We start from the raw sequence: 17,579 nt of genomic DNA, 5'->3' as shown, positions 1-17,579 counted from the left end.
GGAATGCACATTTGTAACAAACTTTACAAACATGCATCGTGTTCTGCAATGAAGTTGTAGTAGGAAAGCTAAATCTATGCCTAACAGTACATTATTCAGTGTTTATCTTTATTTAGGCAACATTCTGAAAACCATTATTAAGACATCATTACAACAAAATCAGTTGCTGTGTATCAGTAAAACAAGATCTCATTAAATCACAAGAATACTTCATAATTAGTATTTAAACCATTAAAATAGACAGCCCTTAATTTTTATTTATTTTTTCCATGATTCAGTAGAACTGAGTTTCCTACCATAGCACCAAAAAAAAACCAAAAACAAAATACACATTCTCTACTATCTCTGTTTAACTGTTGCCATCCACTACATTAAAATGAGAAAGTCTACTTTTCTCAACAGATATACTTTGATTTTTTTCTTTTAATATTATGACATTATATATTCAACTTTGGAGCATTAAAATTCTGGTAATAAAAGTAATCAATCTATATTGTTAACCTTATTAGCTAGATCAATGAAGTATATATTTCCAATTACTCCATAACTGAGAAAAATAGTTTCTTAATATAATAAAATAAAAGCATGAGAAACAACAGCAATATTTATCCAAGTATCTTTAGGCTGTACTCTGCTTTCTACTCACCACTAGGAGAAACAATTACTGGCTGAAGAAGTCTTTGCTCTCCTCCTGGGGGTAGGTTCAGTACAATGACAAGCACTGTACCCAGGGTGGTCCCAACCCACAAGCACGGGGAAGGTGACGTATCGGCTTTTCTTGTGAAAGTCTCACAAAAATGAAGAGCTGAAATTGCCTCGCGTGACTCTTTATCAATGCTAGTTACACTAGAACTCCTGGATCGACTGAAAGAGTTGTCTTTGACATCTGAAAACAGATAGGTATTAATTAGAAAGAGCAAAATGCAGGAATTAAGAAAATTGAGATAATCTTTTAGTTTTGTTCTTTAGTATATGTATCATACTACTGCTTTTTATTACTACTTTATTCTTCCTTAATTATATTTCTACCGTGATTCTTCCTTAATCGTATTTCTTTTTGATTCTATTTCGAACAAAGCACCCAATCTTTCTTTGCAGAGGTAGTGATTAAGTAATTGCCATGAATGACTTATCACAGAATGGTTTGGGTTGGGAGGGACTTTAAAGACCATCTTCTTCCAATCCCCCTGTCAGGGGCAGGGACACCTCCTTCTAGACCAGGTTGCTCAAAGCCCCGTCCAGCCTGGCCTTGAACACCTCTAGGGTTGGAACATCCACACCTTCTCTGGGCAACTTGCTCCCGTGTCTCACTACTTCTTTCTTACTAGTATCAAATCTAAACCTGCTCTTTTTTAGTTTGAAACTGTTACCCCTTGACCTGTCACTACACACCCTGATAAAGCATATTGGACATTTCTGCCTTCTTGAGACAAAGAGTAAAAGTTATCATTAAACAACAGGAGTCCTTAAAAAAATAAAAAAGTAAAATTAAAAAAACCTGTCAATTAGCTCATTGATCAGATAAAAAATGGTTTCCATGACAAACAGCTTAATGATTTTTTTTTTTTTTTTTTTTAAGATTCAACTATTTTAGTTTAAGAAGGACAGGCACAACCAGACATCATGATTACACAACCTGTAATGACTTACAATATTGTCCCACTTCAGGAAACTGCATGAAGGAGTTTTCATAGGCCATTTGCACACACCTGAACTTTTAGTAAGAGAAACATCAAACGCTACCAAATGCCATTTGGCACTGCTATGAAAAGCTGAAGATCTCCTTTTTGAATAAAGTACAATATGGCAGTAACAGTTTTCATCAGGTTGTCTTAGTCTTTTTGCTTGGCAAATACGGTTCTTGTAACAGACGGTGAATTCTCATATTAACAAAAAAATTCAAACAAACCATGCTGCTCTATTCTAGCTGTGTACTGTCTGTACCTGTGGTGATACTTAATACATCAGCATGTCTGAAGTTATCTGTGCACTCCAAATTAATGCTTTACTTTCTCAATGCATCGTTCCACAATTTTAGCATGAGACAACACTTATCAGTAAAGTCTGGTGCACTTTATTTATATCATGACTTCCTAAAACTAAGTTATTATTTTAGGTCTTCAGGTGGAGCACGGAACATTTCTTAAGCAGGATTATGAGCTAAAAAGCAACGTTTAACTGCATACTCACTAGAAGCATCAATATGCTAATTTCATTAAATAATTGCAACTTTTCTACAAAGAACATCCAACATGCATTTGAAAAATCTTACAAACTAGATTTCAGCTGACAAAATACAGGCATCTAGACAATATAAACAGTGAAACTCTCAGGAGACATTTGTCTCATTCCAACAAGGATAGAAAAATTATTGTCCTGCCTTGTTTTTATTTTATTTAATTCAAATGTAAAACATCAATCATAAAAAGAAACTAGGTCAACCACTCATATGCTGACATCTCAAGTTTTCACATTTAAAAACATTGCCTAGGAAAAACATCAAATCCAGTGTAAAATGATGAAAGTCGTTTTATATTTTTTTTAATGACCATAACCTCTTACAATGCTTGTTCCTTCAAGCTTAAATATTTATTGGCTTTTTGTTTTTTTGTTCCAACTCTAACAGATTAATCACTCTGAATATAATCATACATTCGAATTTTGCTGACATTAAAATACATATTTGCAAAAAAAAGCATAAATATTCTGTAAACCAAATTAAGGCCAAAAAAAGCTGGAATATCTTGGTACATTCAGAATTTAAAAACGCAAACCAACTGTAAACCATCTGCATGAATAAAAGATAACTCAAATCCTGGCATCTCACTAGAACGTGGGACTACATGTGGTTTCATTAATTATACCCCTTTGACTAAAGATTTGAGAACATACTTTCTATACTCCTTATTTCAGGAAAGATCCTTCTCCTCTTCCTGAGAAAGATACAATTACTGCAACAGGCATAAAATGTACTTTTCTTCAGTTGCAGCTGGTTGAACATTTGAAAAGCATGTGTACAAATTCCAGAAGTATTGGAATGGACAGGGAAACACAAAGATTAACTAGCCAAACAATACAGACATTGTAGAGAGTGGACAACTCATTCAAAGAGAACTGGGAGTGAAAGATTTAACTGCATTAGTGCATATTCTTTATCCTGAAGTCAGGCAAGAATCTAATTTCTTAGTAGATTAGTTTTGAATGAAGAGGAAGTTACAATAGTGTGACTACAAAACCATTTCATCAGAAGGAAGGAAAGATGAGCCTCTTCTAAGCAACCAAACCACAGAGTAGGACCGAGTGGTAATGGTACCTTAATCATCTGGGTTACAACGTTGAAAAGCGATGGTATAATGCAGACTACAGTATGCTTAAGATGATTTCTATTTTAGGAATTGGAAGATAAATATAGAAGCACATTTTGTTTTGGCTACTTAGAGAGAAAGGGGAGTAAGTCAAAGATTTAGAGACAGAAAAGTATTTTGAAAGAGCACAACCATGAAAGAGTAAATGTGATCATGGTTCAAGAAGCCATGGAAGAAAATGAAAGAAAATATGGATAATAAACTTGTGAGAAAGACATTTCAGAGGTGTCTCCTAGATCCAGTACATACGGTCACATAAGTGACAAAAAAATACAAGCAAGCTGAGAGTCACTGAAGAACCCTATGCAAAAACTATTCCACTAGAAGAAAAGATGGTAAGTCGAATAAAAACAGACATCTCATTGCCTAAGAAAGTTATTTACAGACCTGAAATTTTAAGACTTTTATACAGAACAAAATGAGGTGTATAGGTGCAGATAGCTACACATAGGGTAAAGTCAAGCAAAACCAAAGACCATTACAACTAAGTAGTAAAGAAATACACCAGAAGGGAGTTGACCAAAAAAGCTCCGTTATTTCATTAGAACAGCAAATATTAAATCACGTAGAAAATGCTGACAATTTTAGCATTAGAAAATACTGAGTTTTAGCATTCTTTTTTCTCCCTGCTTCAATTAAAAAAAAAATATCTATGTACTTACTGCTATTGAAGAATTTCAAGTAAAAACAACAGTAGGAATAGAATGAATTTGATAATATTTAAGTGTAAATGTGTTCCAGTTTGCAAAGTCTGATAAAGTAGTAAGGAAGAACAAACACACAATGAAAAGACAAACCAAATTTTTGTGTTCCTTACTGCCAACAATGCCATGGTTAAATCATTCTAGTTCTACACAGAAGAGCCTTAGAAAGATGAGGAAAAACTCATCCAGAGGCAATTAACAGAAGCCATCCTAGACTTAGACAACGCAACTTTAAAAACAAAAACAAACCTAAACCTATCTGCAAAAATGAAGATTAGCAATGTGATGACAGCTTTCAACAGCATAAAAAATGGCCTAGCAAAGAGAAACAGAACCATAGCTATCCATGTTCCTTGTGGAAAGGACAAGAAGAAAAACTAAGTTAATATGGAAGCAGGGAGTATCGTTTGAATATTGTTTGAATAACAGGAAATTTGTTTAACTGGCTATAAAACACAAACTTTTTCTGGTATTTTTCTAGAAACTTATTTATTGGAGGCTCATGAATGAGAGGTTAAACTGCCAGACACCTGGATCCTTGCCATAGCAATGGATTAAAGGATTTCTGAGGGTTTCTTCCAGCTTCACATTTATCTGAGCAGAGCAAGCTGTAATGTAAATCAGGGTGGTCTAACTCTTGAGTTTCAGGATATTCCAGTGCCATCAATTCTTCCCTTGCTGATAGCAAGGGTTGTCAAATACACAGTTCTGCAGCTGACAGTCTGATCCTGATCTGTTTTCTGTTGGGGTTATACAAGGGATTCTGCTGCAAGAGGGGAAAAGAGCTGTAGCAGACAGAAGGCAGCTTTCCTATACAGGCTACATCTACTGCTGTAGGTCTACAGCTGTCCCTGATCATCTTTTTCTCTAAAAGGCTGGGGAGCTGGATCTGATCTACAAGCTGGCAGTCAACTTTTGATGAAAAAGCTCTTAAAAAAAAACCAAACTATTCATTTGTATGTTGTTTTAGTTATGCAAAACCTTCAGCATTACAAACTTCACAACTTAATTGCTTATTATGTAAAAAGGTATTGTACTTTTTCAAGAAAATTGAAATTCTCAGAGTGACCATCTACCCAGCAAACAGCTGTATGTTATTTTCATTTATGGAGAGTGGTCACAAGACAATTACCATTTGTAAAAATGCATCCAACTATTTGTTGAGCAGACCTCAACATATCCTGTTGTTCCCAAGATACTGTATTTTTCAATTTAAAATATATCAGATGGTTTTAAACAGGCAAGCAATTTTCCTTACAATAAATTACCTGCTTATTCAACACTTGTTCTATCATAGCACTATTGTGGAAGTAGGAGTGACAGATGCCTAAAAATTATGACAAAAACGTGATAAGCCATGTACAAAATTTGCAGGCTTACCTTACGATGACAGCAATGACATTTTGTGCCTGAGATCCCCCAAAGAGAGTGGAATTAAAATTTTAGTTCTATACTTCAGATAATGCAACTCAGTCATGATAGTTTACATAAGTAAGGACTCTTTAATGTATGCACACTCTGCAAAACAGTTTCAATAAAAATAAAATCAACTATGTAAACTTACCTAAATCAGGCTTTAACTCAGTTGGCAAACTTAGCTTCCTGGACATCTTTGCTGAAAAGTGAAGTATATCTTTTTTTTAAAAAGAATAAACATGATTCTGCTGGCCTTTATTTGCCTCTTTCCAAACATTTAATAAATTATTGTTCATTACATTAACTGCAGTACTTAACAGGATTTCTATTAAAGCAGAGCCCGACTTTCACAAGTGAAGGGTGCAAAGTAGAACATGGAAGATACCGCGGTCTTCAAACGCAGCATTTTATTACTCTTGCCCAACTTCATTTCCCCTTAGATTTCTGAATGAACTTGATGGATTGGATGAATTTTGCTTTGGCTCAAACTCAAATTTTATCTCTTTGGGTAAGAGAAGATAATGTAGACTCAGTTACTGCAAGAATATACACTGAAATTTTCAAAAATTTAACAACCCCTCCACTCTTCTTCTGCCCTACTTCCTGATCACACCTGAGATACTTTAAAAAAGAAAACAGATGAAATTTTAATTACTCTAAAATGTAAGGGGTAAGAGCACATGTGTAAAATAAGCTAGTAATCTGAGATGTAATCAGCAATCTTAGAAGAAATAAATTACAAAGAATAATTATATATGATCAGCAGCATACAAATGCAACATTCAAAAAAGTCAAATTTCAACAGTACTGGTCATGTGAAAAATAGAGCTTAAAATCATCACTGACTTAGAGAATTCTATTTGTAGGACCAGAAATCTTATGGCCTATTTAAAATACAGTATTATGCTAACAAACATTGATAAAGTAATAGTCACTAGTAGACTTGTAGCCATACATCCTTCATCCTTCTTTTAACAATTAGTAGAAAGAATAATTTTGATGTAGTTCAACTTCTAGACCAGGGCTAGAATTTGAATTTCTCAGCCACATGCCTGAATTTTGATATATCATTTAGTTCTTCATTGTCTTTTAAGGGTAACACTTCTCCACCTAAAGTAGATGTTGGATACCCATCATTAGGCAGATTGAATCTTGCAGCTTCTCTCTGTTAAACTCTCTGGAGTTCGCTTATTCTAATTATCCTTTTTTTAACAGAAATCATTGTTTGCTACATGTCCTGAAGAAGAGTGCATGATTTAAAGTTACTTCCACTCCTTCAAAAGGAGAAGTACTTCACTGTATCATCAATTATGCTCATCAATATTACAAATGCTAGTTATCTGAATGGCTGAACAGTTTTATTCCTGTCATACATCATAAAAATTTGAGAGTAAGACTCCAGAAATGATCTTCTCATTTCCTTCACATGTCATTGTTACAAAGTATGTCCTGTTCAAATTAAATTGAACTCAGACCACAATGCTAGTTATTTTAACTTACTTTAGTGCAGGCTGAAGTGGAAAAGGGTACTGCACCTAAATGTTTTCTATCCTCACAGCCTTGCATTGGCATCTGCCTGGCTTAATGATGAGGCCAAAGTTCATCTTCAAGAAGTTTCTGCCAGAGGTTGTTTTTAGTAAGACTAATTCTTGTTTCAGATCACTGCTCAGCTATACATATGGAAAACTGTGGTACACTGCGCTAGTGACCATGAGCCCTTTTTTCTGCTGTCAGTCTGAAATTGCATCAGCTTGGTGCAAGAACACGGAACCTCATCCGGAATTGGGAATTATAAGACAGGTGTTCCTCATCATAAGACTTGTCTTCTGTTTTGGACATGTAAATCATAAAAAGCTGAGATACTGAACAAAAGCTGAAGCATGCACACAGAAAAACTGAGCTGGTTTTGGCTTTTCACAGCTTTTACCATGTGTGAATATCAGTAATGATTAGTTTATTTAATCATATTGAAAACTAGAGTGGTCACTTTTGGCTTCTCAAATCGAAGTGTTTAACAACTCCGGAAAAATGGCAAAAACCAAGATATTAGGCAACAGGTCATACAAAATACAGGTTCGTATGTCAGATTCTATGAGTCAATCCCCACTTTTGGCTTTTTTGTTCACTAGTAAAAGGCCAGCCGCATGATCTAGGTTGACAGGGTAAAGCAAATCTGCCCAATGTCTTTTTCAGTACATACTAAAAAACGCCTCTCATTAATAGGACAACAGGATACAAGAGATAAGACTGTCATTGCTAGAAATCATGAATTAATGTTATGAAGAAAACTTACAGTTCAAAATATACTTCAATGTGTCAAAAGCCTCAATAATTCCAATGTAAATAAACTAGAGCTTATTTAAATAGCTGTACTGCCATCTTGTGTTTAGAGAGATAAGTGCCTGAAGATGCAATAAGAAAATAGGAATATTTCACCAGCTAAATCGTTTTTTAACAGTATTTGGTATAATAAACTGCCTGCATTCATATATGGCTTATAGTTTACAATAGTTTTAAGAAAATTCGGTTTTGCCATGACCCAGATGAAAAATAGCAATACTGCCAGACAGCTAGAGAACTACCACATAAAAGATAATGATCAGGGAAAAGGAAAGAAAACAGGATTGAGATCTCAGTGTCAGGCTTTTGACTTTATTTGTACAACAGGACAAAGGCGATGTCAACTGCCCCTTCTGAGTGTGACTGACCTCAAGTAGCAGCTGTGATGCCACTGCTGAATACCTCTCTTGGTGATTGCTGCCCCATTTACAGCCAAGGCTGCCTTTCTACAACCAGTGCAAGACAAGGAGACAGGCTAGGGAGTAATTCTGCTGCTCTTGCCTCTGCTTAGACCTACACTTTATACTTCTCTAAATTAGAAAACCTGAAGTTGTACATAGGCCACATACACACATTCTCTTGCTTATTTATATAACTAAATACATATCTCGTGAAAATATGAGATCAGAGAACTGTCCAAGAACAACATCCATGATTCTTGGAGATTTCTCATATGTCAGTCTTGAAGGGAACAGGTGGTAAATATGAAAGGTTACCTTGGCATACTGTGCTATTTTTCAGTATAGCAGGCTTGACCAATTCAATGAAGAAAACCTGAAGGATACCTGAGACACGTCTGAACTGTCAACAAGAAGATGTGGCTTAAAGTAATAGTTATATCTTATTTGCAGCATGTTACCCTGAGCTACGTTACAAAATGTTACATTGTATAGCACAGTAGTTTGAAAGCTGTAAACTGTTTTCTCATATATTCCTTATTCAAGGAAACAGTCAAAACCCTCTGCTAAAAAAAAATCCTCTAAACCTAAAATAAAGTGAGACAAGTATCTTGGTGTTTTGACAGACAAGAGAATAGTTTACATGAAGCATAATTCATTTAACATTTAATGAGAAATATCTAACCAGCTTAGAGTTTTCTTTTAGTTCTTGCTAGTATTTTAGACATACTGAAGTCCCCACATGATTCAACGTTTGACAACTACATAGAAGAAAAAATTTAAATTACCAAATTTCATGATGCTTAAAGAATCAAATACTGTACTGGTGACAGTTAAAGAAAGAAATAGATTATCAATGCTGAGATGTCTAGATTTGATATAAGAATAATGAAGCCATTTTACAAGAGAATGCCTGAATCAGACAAAATATTAAACACTGGAAAAAAAAACCACTCTTACTCTGGCATTAGGGCATCTGAGAAGTTAACCTTTGATTCTGTGAAAACAGTATTAAAAGTCAATGACTTCAGCATTGTTTGGCAATTTTAGTTGTACACTTCATAATGTGAAAAGCCTTACGTTAATGGTAACAGCTAGGAGTACAGAAATTTTGAATTACAACTACTCTGGTTAGATCTGCCTAATGATATTATTTGCAATTGTTCTTAAATTTGCAGATTGAAGAAAAGAAAAACGATTTCACTGAAGAATGCAGTCTCCTGAAATAATTATAGAGGTATTAGAGTCTACAATATTTTGCATATAACTTTACTAAAGCTTCTTACAGAAATGGATGTTGTAATACCTCACGTTCTGACCAGATTCATATTGATATATTAAGTCACATACAAGTCATTGTATCAAATACTTAACTGACACAAACATGTAAAACAGCTAAAGATATTGCTTCAGCTGGAATCAGATCACAATGCCTTTCTACAAAAATTACATAGTCTTAGACATGAAATACTTCCTATCATTTTTTTTCCTTTATGTCTAACACACTTTTCAATAGTAATTCACAGAACATTATTTACGTTTTCAAATATTTGTCATTCCTAAGAGAAATGTTTGCATCACATAACGGCCAGAGTATTTTCTGTAAATTCCTAGTTGATTAAACCAAGTATCTCTGTGTATCTAAGGTAATTGCAGCTATTCTGAAGTTCACCCCAATGCAAACGAAGGGGAAACGTGACCCTAGAGCCACATATTAACAATAGACCTTCGGATAGGTACATTCATATTTTCTTTTTTTTTTTCCCCCTAAATACTCAGAAAGACAAAGCTGAAGTGTTGGTTCATGAAACATTTGCATTTTAACTTACTTATACTACTGTTGCAATCTTTGATGACCTTTGATCCTTTAATGAAGTAAGAACCCTTGCCTGATACTGTCACTAATGATACAAATCAATGGAAATTAAGATGTTTCTACATAAAAGTTTTAATAAAATGACTAAATTGACAATGGTTTCATATTTCTAAATGGATGCATTTTCTGTTACCACCTTACAGACCTATCACTGAAATGAAATTACTTCTCCCTTTGTCAGCAGTTTTCTCTTACTGTTCACATCGGACAAAAAACACAGGGGTGATATTAACAGCGACTGAAATAAACTATGTAAACTATTCTTTTTTTTGTAACCCATTTTGACAGGTTGTATTTCACACATGGATAAAGACCTGAAAGAACTTGAACTGACTGCATGATACGCCAGTGCAAAAAGCTACAACCATGCTACATACAAACTCATTCCTGTGAACACAGTTGATGGTAAATTGTGTTCTTTCATACCACAGTGTGAAGATAATGACAAAGTAGCACTCACATTTTACAAAACTCATTTTCCATTCACATTTAGCTGACAATTCCATTTGTCAGCTATTCAAAACAATGAAAATGCATTCAAACAATGAAAATGCAAAAACATGCAACTAGTGGCATAGCATTTTGCCTTATTTTACATATACCAAAGAGCATACAATGTAAGTTCAGAAAGTCATGCAGGGGAAAGATGCTGTATATAAGGTATAGAAAACATAGTAGTGGAGGAAAAAAAACCCAAGAACAAGGATCCTTGCACAGCATCCAACTACTCGAAACTAACAGAATGCAGATGAAATAATTACATTTCTTCAGACTTCCATTACACTGTGCAAGGTACACAAATCAAAGTATGGGCTGACTGGGAAACAGTTATGAATTACACATCCAATGCATTCATTATGGCCTCAGCTTTGCATTTAACTTACACCCTGAAGAAGGCATTGCTTGTAAACGTTATGCTATTTTAGCTGTGAAAAACATTCACACTTTCATTTGAAAGGCTTCAAGCTGAAACAGATGTCAACAGTTCTATAGAATTATCATTAGCATGTTTTATTAATACCGTAATATTACTCTTTTTAAAAAAGGGAAAAATAAAGTAATGCTCAAACACATTATAAGACCTCATATCTTGTGCAAAAAAATAAGTTTAGAAGAGACTGCTTTGGGACAAAAGGAAAATACCTCATCAACAGGCATTGACATAACATGCACAAGATTAAGTGTTGTTTTTCTCATGAGAAAAACTGAACATAAGCTTCCAGTTAGCCGGAATCCTCTAGGAGGACATATCAATGAATATTCATGTAAACCATACTCAAGTTTTTCCAATTACATAATTTAATTGACATAATGATCTATTATTGAGAGACAGTTACTTTTTTGAATTGTGCTTAGGCTTCCACTGTCTCTGAGCTCATCTTCCCTAACCTGTTATCGCTGCAGTTGTGATAGTACTGAGCAAAGGGGACATTTCTTGCTCTTCCTCATGTTATGCTTCAGATTCCAAAAGGAACCTTCACCATAGTCATATTTTCATATTAACAGTTCTTCTCGATTACTGAATTGTGGATTTGTGGTTTAGGATTAAAAGTTAAGTTGTCAAACAGCAAATCAAACAGAATAGTGAAAAAGAAACATCCATCACCTGACCTTATGGTTCAACATAACCTATGAAGTAGTACTTCAGCAAGCAACTTCACTACACAAAATAGTTTCAGTTTTTTGACCTCACAAAAGAGAGAAAATTAAGCCTTCTTGCAATGATATACTAATGTAACAACAGAAAACATAATGAAACATTAACAGATTCTGAAATGAAAGTAGCCATATCCCATGCAAGAAGAGCCCTTTCCCAAAATCAAATCACCCAGCCCCTGGACTTCATTTAATGACTCAAGTGTTACAAGCAGAGTTAATTTTCATTCCAATCACAAAAGGGTTCAATCTATAACCCACATACAACATATTCCAAGGCAGTTTGTTGCCAAATTTTTAAGCTAAGTCTGGATGGATTTGGAAGGATATTGTGTCACTGTTAGATGCAGAAAAAGTAAATACATTCTGGACCAGTAATGGGGTGTATATAATATATATATATATTTATGATCAAATATTTGGTCATATATATATATATATGACTAAAAGTCCTTTTCCATGTGATTAAATCAAAACATGATACCACCTCCACCTTGACCACTGTAATATGGAAATCTGACCACGTGGTTATGAATGTAATGCACAAAAAATTTAATCAGCCACATGTTCTCAAAGGGAGCGTACCTTTGCAAAAATAGTGGAATAATGTTGTGAATTGCATAGACTGAACTCTTAGTACAGATTAGAATTCCACCCATCCAGAAAACAGAGAAGTGCATTTGCAAGAGTCTAATTTAAGCCACCAGTATCCTTGATTTTTTTTAAATTGTGCCCAGTGTATTTAGTACAGAAGCAGCCCACAGAATTACCAATTAGAATAAAGAATGAAAAACAACTAAGTATGCATTTTTTAAAATTTTATTTATTTTTTGCTGCTGAGTTAGTGTTGCATAGAGTAAGGCACTGGATTAGGAAGAGAACATTTTCTTTCTAGTTCCTACCTATGTCATTGGCTACCATCCTGGAAAACATTCTGCTTTTGGTCTTCACTGTAAATAATATATTAATAAAAAAAGGTCAATCTATGTATCAAAGAATGAACCGGAAAAAAGACTTTAGAAAAGAAAAATACTGTACCCTTTTCTATAAAATTATTCATTTTTTGATCATCATCAGAATTTGGTGAACCAGAACCTATGAGTGAAGACAGAATGAAATTGATATACATTTAATTTTGACACAAAACCAATGTATTAATAAAATTTTCAGTTTAAGGTAGATAAAAAGATTTATTAAAATATAAAATACTGATAGTGGTATTCTCTGGTAGCTGGTAGCTGTACTAGATACTATGGATTGCAAATTATTTTGTTGGGACAGGAATTCTGCCATATTGACGTTAACGACAAAAATTATAATTCAGGTTTTATGTTGCACAGTGCCGCAAGTTTATTTGTTAGAAATATTTCTCTCACTGAATAAAGTGTTTAACACTGAATAACTGTATTGCTGTCCTAATCATGCTTCCAGACAAAAAATTAACCCAAATTACAATTCACAGAACACAGTAGTAACAATAAACTAAGAAGTTTTGAAAATCTGTTTTTTTCCGATGCAATATATCATTGTTTGGCCCCAGTTCCTCAATTATTCCACCAACAGCTCAAAGCCAATGTTGTCACCTAGGATTTTTCAGAATTCTTAATACTGAAAAAACAGTAGTGGTGTCTACAGGCCACTACTTGAAGCCTCCTATTGACGTAAGATTAAAACACAGTTCAACTGAAAATAGAAAATTTCACTGGATTTTATTTTGTGCAAGTGTAAAAATAAGAATGGAATGCAAACATTTTGACCTTTGTGAATACAAAATTATGAAGGTTTACAATGCTATACATTTATTTTATGGTCAGATGAATGCCCTCAGTCTATCACCTCCTAATTTCTGGGGGGAAAAAAAAAAGCAGGAGACAGAGTTACCATCTGTCTCCTTCCCCCCCCCCCCCCCCAGGTTTTCTATAGTTCTCTTATTAAAACTGTAGGATACACTCCTAACTTGCATGTGGCCCCTTTCACAGTCCTCTAAACTGTATAATCACCCACTGGAGCAAATCAAATGGAAGTTAGCTTCCACATCTCTTCACTTGGGGACTGAAATGTGGAAGAGGTGGAAAATCTAGATCACTTGAGCAAATACAGACTTCAACCCAAACTGACTGGTTTGTTTTACAGGTCATATCGTTAACAGTCAAAGCCAGTAACATACTAAATTGTCAATCCACCCCTCCAAAATTAAAGGTAGTTAAACTTTTTGTGCTAGTATATTTCCTTCTTCACTAGCCAGACTATTTTGGAAAAACTCCATTTAAATTTGGCCTCCGTCCTGCACCTCAAGTTCACCAATACTGTGCAACACTTTCTCCAAAATGTCCTCTCTTATCTCTCTGGAAACAGCACGTTATTTTCACATGACTAAAAGAGGACTACTTTCCAGTGTTGTGATCTTGCCCACAAAAGGTGTAAAACTTAGAAACCAAACCTAAAAAACTGCAGTTCTTCTCATATCCATAAGGGCTGGCCTTCCCCGGAACATACAAACATCACAAAAAGATTTCTTATCAGTGAGGTGACTGCCCATTTGCCTCCCTCCCTAGTTACAAGTACCTTTCTCAAAAGAAAACTGGAGAAGCCTGCCATGAACTTTCTCATTCACAAAAAACTGGGAGGAGAGGACAGAACAGAGGGAAGCAGGACAGCGTCTAAACTTACCACTTCAAGAATCTACTTTACAGGGCTTGCAGCTGTGGCTTCTCAGCTCCCTCTTTTCTCTATTCAGTATTTTTGGTATTTAGAATTATTTCTCTTTAGTACTGCATGTGTACCTAAGATATCATATACTCTTTTCACAGAATATTCAGCTCTCCAAAATTCTAGGTTTTATTCTGTTCATTTTATTGTAAGATAACTTCTGAAGTCTTCTCAGACAGTCAATTTATAAATTAAAAGTTACATCTATCACTCTATGGTTAAGATTTTCCCTCTAATTTTGTTTCCTTTCAGGACATTTAAATCTGTCTATTCTAAGTTGTCCCCTTATTTGATTCTCTTAAAATAATATATATATATATGTATCTGAACTACGTTATATTTTAATCTACTCCAGCTAACACAACCCAGACATGAGGGAGGGAGGGTAGGCAGATTGTTAAATTTAAGATTTTTCCATATAAACCTTGATTCTTACCCTAGTACTTCCATTGCACTGTTAGTGGAAATGGTGATTTGAGTTTTATACCACTTCAACATCAACATTATGAAAAAAGCCTCTAATTCAACTTAGTATTTTAAGCTTTAGCTATACAAGTTGGAAGTCATTTGGGCTGACATTTGAGTGACGCTGGAGCAAGAGAGAAAAAAGATTGCAGAGTTACAACTCATTATTTGTTCCCTGTAAACATTTTTGCAAAAATAGTAAGTTTTTCAATGGAGATGGGGCAGATGATAACAAGAGGTTTAATCTACTGCGTTTCAGTTTTAAACAGCTTCCTTCATGGCTCACTTCCTTCATTCCTCACATGGCTCACAGGCTACAGTAGAAAAGGAATCTATCCTTAGACCCATATATTGATTACCAGTTTGCATGACATTGTAAGTATACTAGCTACATTAGATTAGCTATTTGTGTAAACCTGCAACTTTGACCTTTACTCTAATTTGGAGTAGAGCTTTCAATGAAATAGATGAAGTGCCATTACTTCTTCAAAAGTTTTGTCAAGAGTAATGCTGAAGATGTGACTTCTTTTTTTACCTACTATGTGAAATATTCATTTCTAATACTATATCCTGACACATACTATTTAATATTCACATATCTACAGCCTCAGTGAGCCAACATTGAAAATTTTTAAGTTGTATAACATATTGCTGAAGCTTTCCTTTAGAATATTCAAATACAGTAATAGCAACTGAATATCTATCCCCCCCCTTTTTTTTTTAAGCAAGGAAATCGTACTTCATAAGGATGACAGCTTCTGAAGACCTCTGATTCCAAAGGAAAATGATAATTTGTGGAAGCAAAAGTAAACTAGCTCCTTTTGCGAACTTTTTTTTTTAAACCACTTCTGAGAACTGAAACACCAGATACCTGAACTATTACAGGAATTCATACACCTCTTATCAGTGTTTCAGAATTCCATTGTGCAGCTTAGTAGGCTCCCTGAAACACAAATATTGCACATTGTATCTCTCTTCACTCATCTTTATGACTTTTTTTATTGCATCTGTTAAATAAACTTTGCTTTAAAAATACAGTGGAGCAACACAGCAAAATTTTTCAGAACTTCTCACAAGTTACACAGGTTTTATATAATTACTTAACAAGTATGTGTTGATTTAAAGCATGCCATCTTCTGTGGAAATAAGAAGCTGAAAGTTAGAGAAAGCGATGATTACCTGAAGTAGGTGATTTGCAGCGATCTTCTGGCACCATTGTACCTTCATTAATATCACAAAGACCTGCTGGAACACAAAAACAATGTATAGTGAACATGGCTGCTATTTCATCCTTTCTTCCATTACAGTTAGGAATTTTATATTAAATACAAACCAGCTGTTTGTGGTAGAATTTGTTACATATTGCACTTTTTAAAATTTGGACATTAGCTGCAGTGATTGCAAAGCTATTCACTTCATCCTACTCATTAGATTTCAGTGCAAAGTACTATCTTTTAAGCACGACACTTATCTGAACACTTAATTACATGATATAGATATATGTTAAGTACACATTTATATTTTGAAAAAAATCCTAAAAAATGTAATTGTTAAAGAAAGTCACATGAAAGAGGATCTCTAAGACTACAACCACATTCAGAGTATATGTGAAACCACTGAGTTCTTTCACTATTTGCTTTCCATCTGTTAAAGTGATGAGCTTTGTATTTACTTTTGTACTGTGAAGTTCAATATGGAGTTTTGCTGGAAGATTATGTCATTTACTGAATTTAAGGTATTAGGGTGCTTAAAAAAGCATTCTTCCTTTTATGAAGGGATTTCACTAAATTATATTGTCAACTCTGACCATTTGAATAACTACTATGTTAGCATCTAAAGCTCATTCCTTACATTCCAATGAAGGAAACAAAGCATAGGAGTTCATTATCAGATGCTAAAGATGGAAGTTACCTCATTAACGTCCTAAAGATTATTCCACAGCATTAACTAGGAATATACAAGGAATTTTGCCCTTTTCCTTTTTGATAATAAATTGCTAGCAACACTGCCCAGTTTTAAACACACTTGAGACTATAAATGTTTTGTACTACACAGGGTTGTGTAATAAGTTTTCTTAAAAATCCACAAGCTGCTCTCCCAAAAAAGCAAAATAAGTTTTAGACAGTAGCATGGGTGGACAATATATATTTAATTTATGTATATTTAAAGAATGATGTCTGGGATACATTTACAGATAAATTTCAGCATGTTATCTCCCCAAGATGGCCTGAGCAGACCACATGTTATAAATTCATAAATCAATAGCTCTGCTAATCACAAGTAAGAGTGATCAAAATCAGCTTACAATTAATGACCTTTCTCATTAAGATCTCTGAAAATTCAGAGCTCCCTTTTCACATATTAAAAGCATGTAGTTACCATTCTGAGAATACGGCCTTGGTAAGAGCAGATGTCCCTCAAAAATATAAAGACAGATCCTGATCAGGTTTCTTTAAGAAAGAAACATGAATTTTTGGTGCTGGGAACAGACAACCAAATAAACACTGCACTTGGTTACTATATGGGGAAGCTTTTAGATTAGAATGGGGGGGATTGAAGTCTCCTTTTTGGGAAGAAAAGGAGCTTTTAAGCCTAAGATGTGCTTATTAACAGCTGTACTAGCTAACACCCAGAAGGATTCTCTGACCCT

The 17,579-nt window shown here is 34.5% G+C and overlaps 1 protein-coding gene across 12 annotated transcripts in view; it reads right to left on the bottom strand.

Moving 5' to 3' along the window:
* The window catches only part of STXBP5 (syntaxin binding protein 5), a 114,403-nt gene that overhangs the window by 13,113 nt on the left and 83,711 nt on the right, over positions 1 to 17,579 (bottom strand). For 3 of the 12 annotated variants that reach the window (XM_080588492.1, XM_080588496.1, XM_080588498.1), the window contains 5 exons: positions 16,109 to 16,174; positions 12,794 to 12,850; positions 12,658 to 12,705; positions 5,634 to 5,684; positions 647 to 886 (listed from right to left, as the gene is read on the bottom strand). In XM_080588492.1, the coding sequence (XP_080444618.1) occupies positions 647 to 886; positions 5,634 to 5,684; positions 12,658 to 12,705; positions 12,794 to 12,850; positions 16,109 to 16,174 (462 nt within the window). The remainder of the gene's footprint in view (positions 1 to 646; positions 887 to 5,633; positions 5,685 to 12,657; positions 12,706 to 12,793; positions 12,851 to 16,108; positions 16,175 to 17,579) is intronic. The other 9 variants (XM_080588503.1, XM_080588500.1, XM_080588502.1 and 6 more) reach the window with 6 other exon arrangements.

The sequence above is a fragment of the Anser brachyrhynchus genome, assembly GCF_964034855.1.
Source record: "Anser brachyrhynchus genome assembly, chromosome: 3".
Lineage (NCBI taxonomy): Eukaryota > Metazoa > Chordata > Aves > Anseriformes > Anatidae > Anser > Anser brachyrhynchus.
The sequence above is the reverse complement of the archived record's forward strand: the minus strand, read 5'-3'. Positions and strand labels throughout refer to the sequence as shown.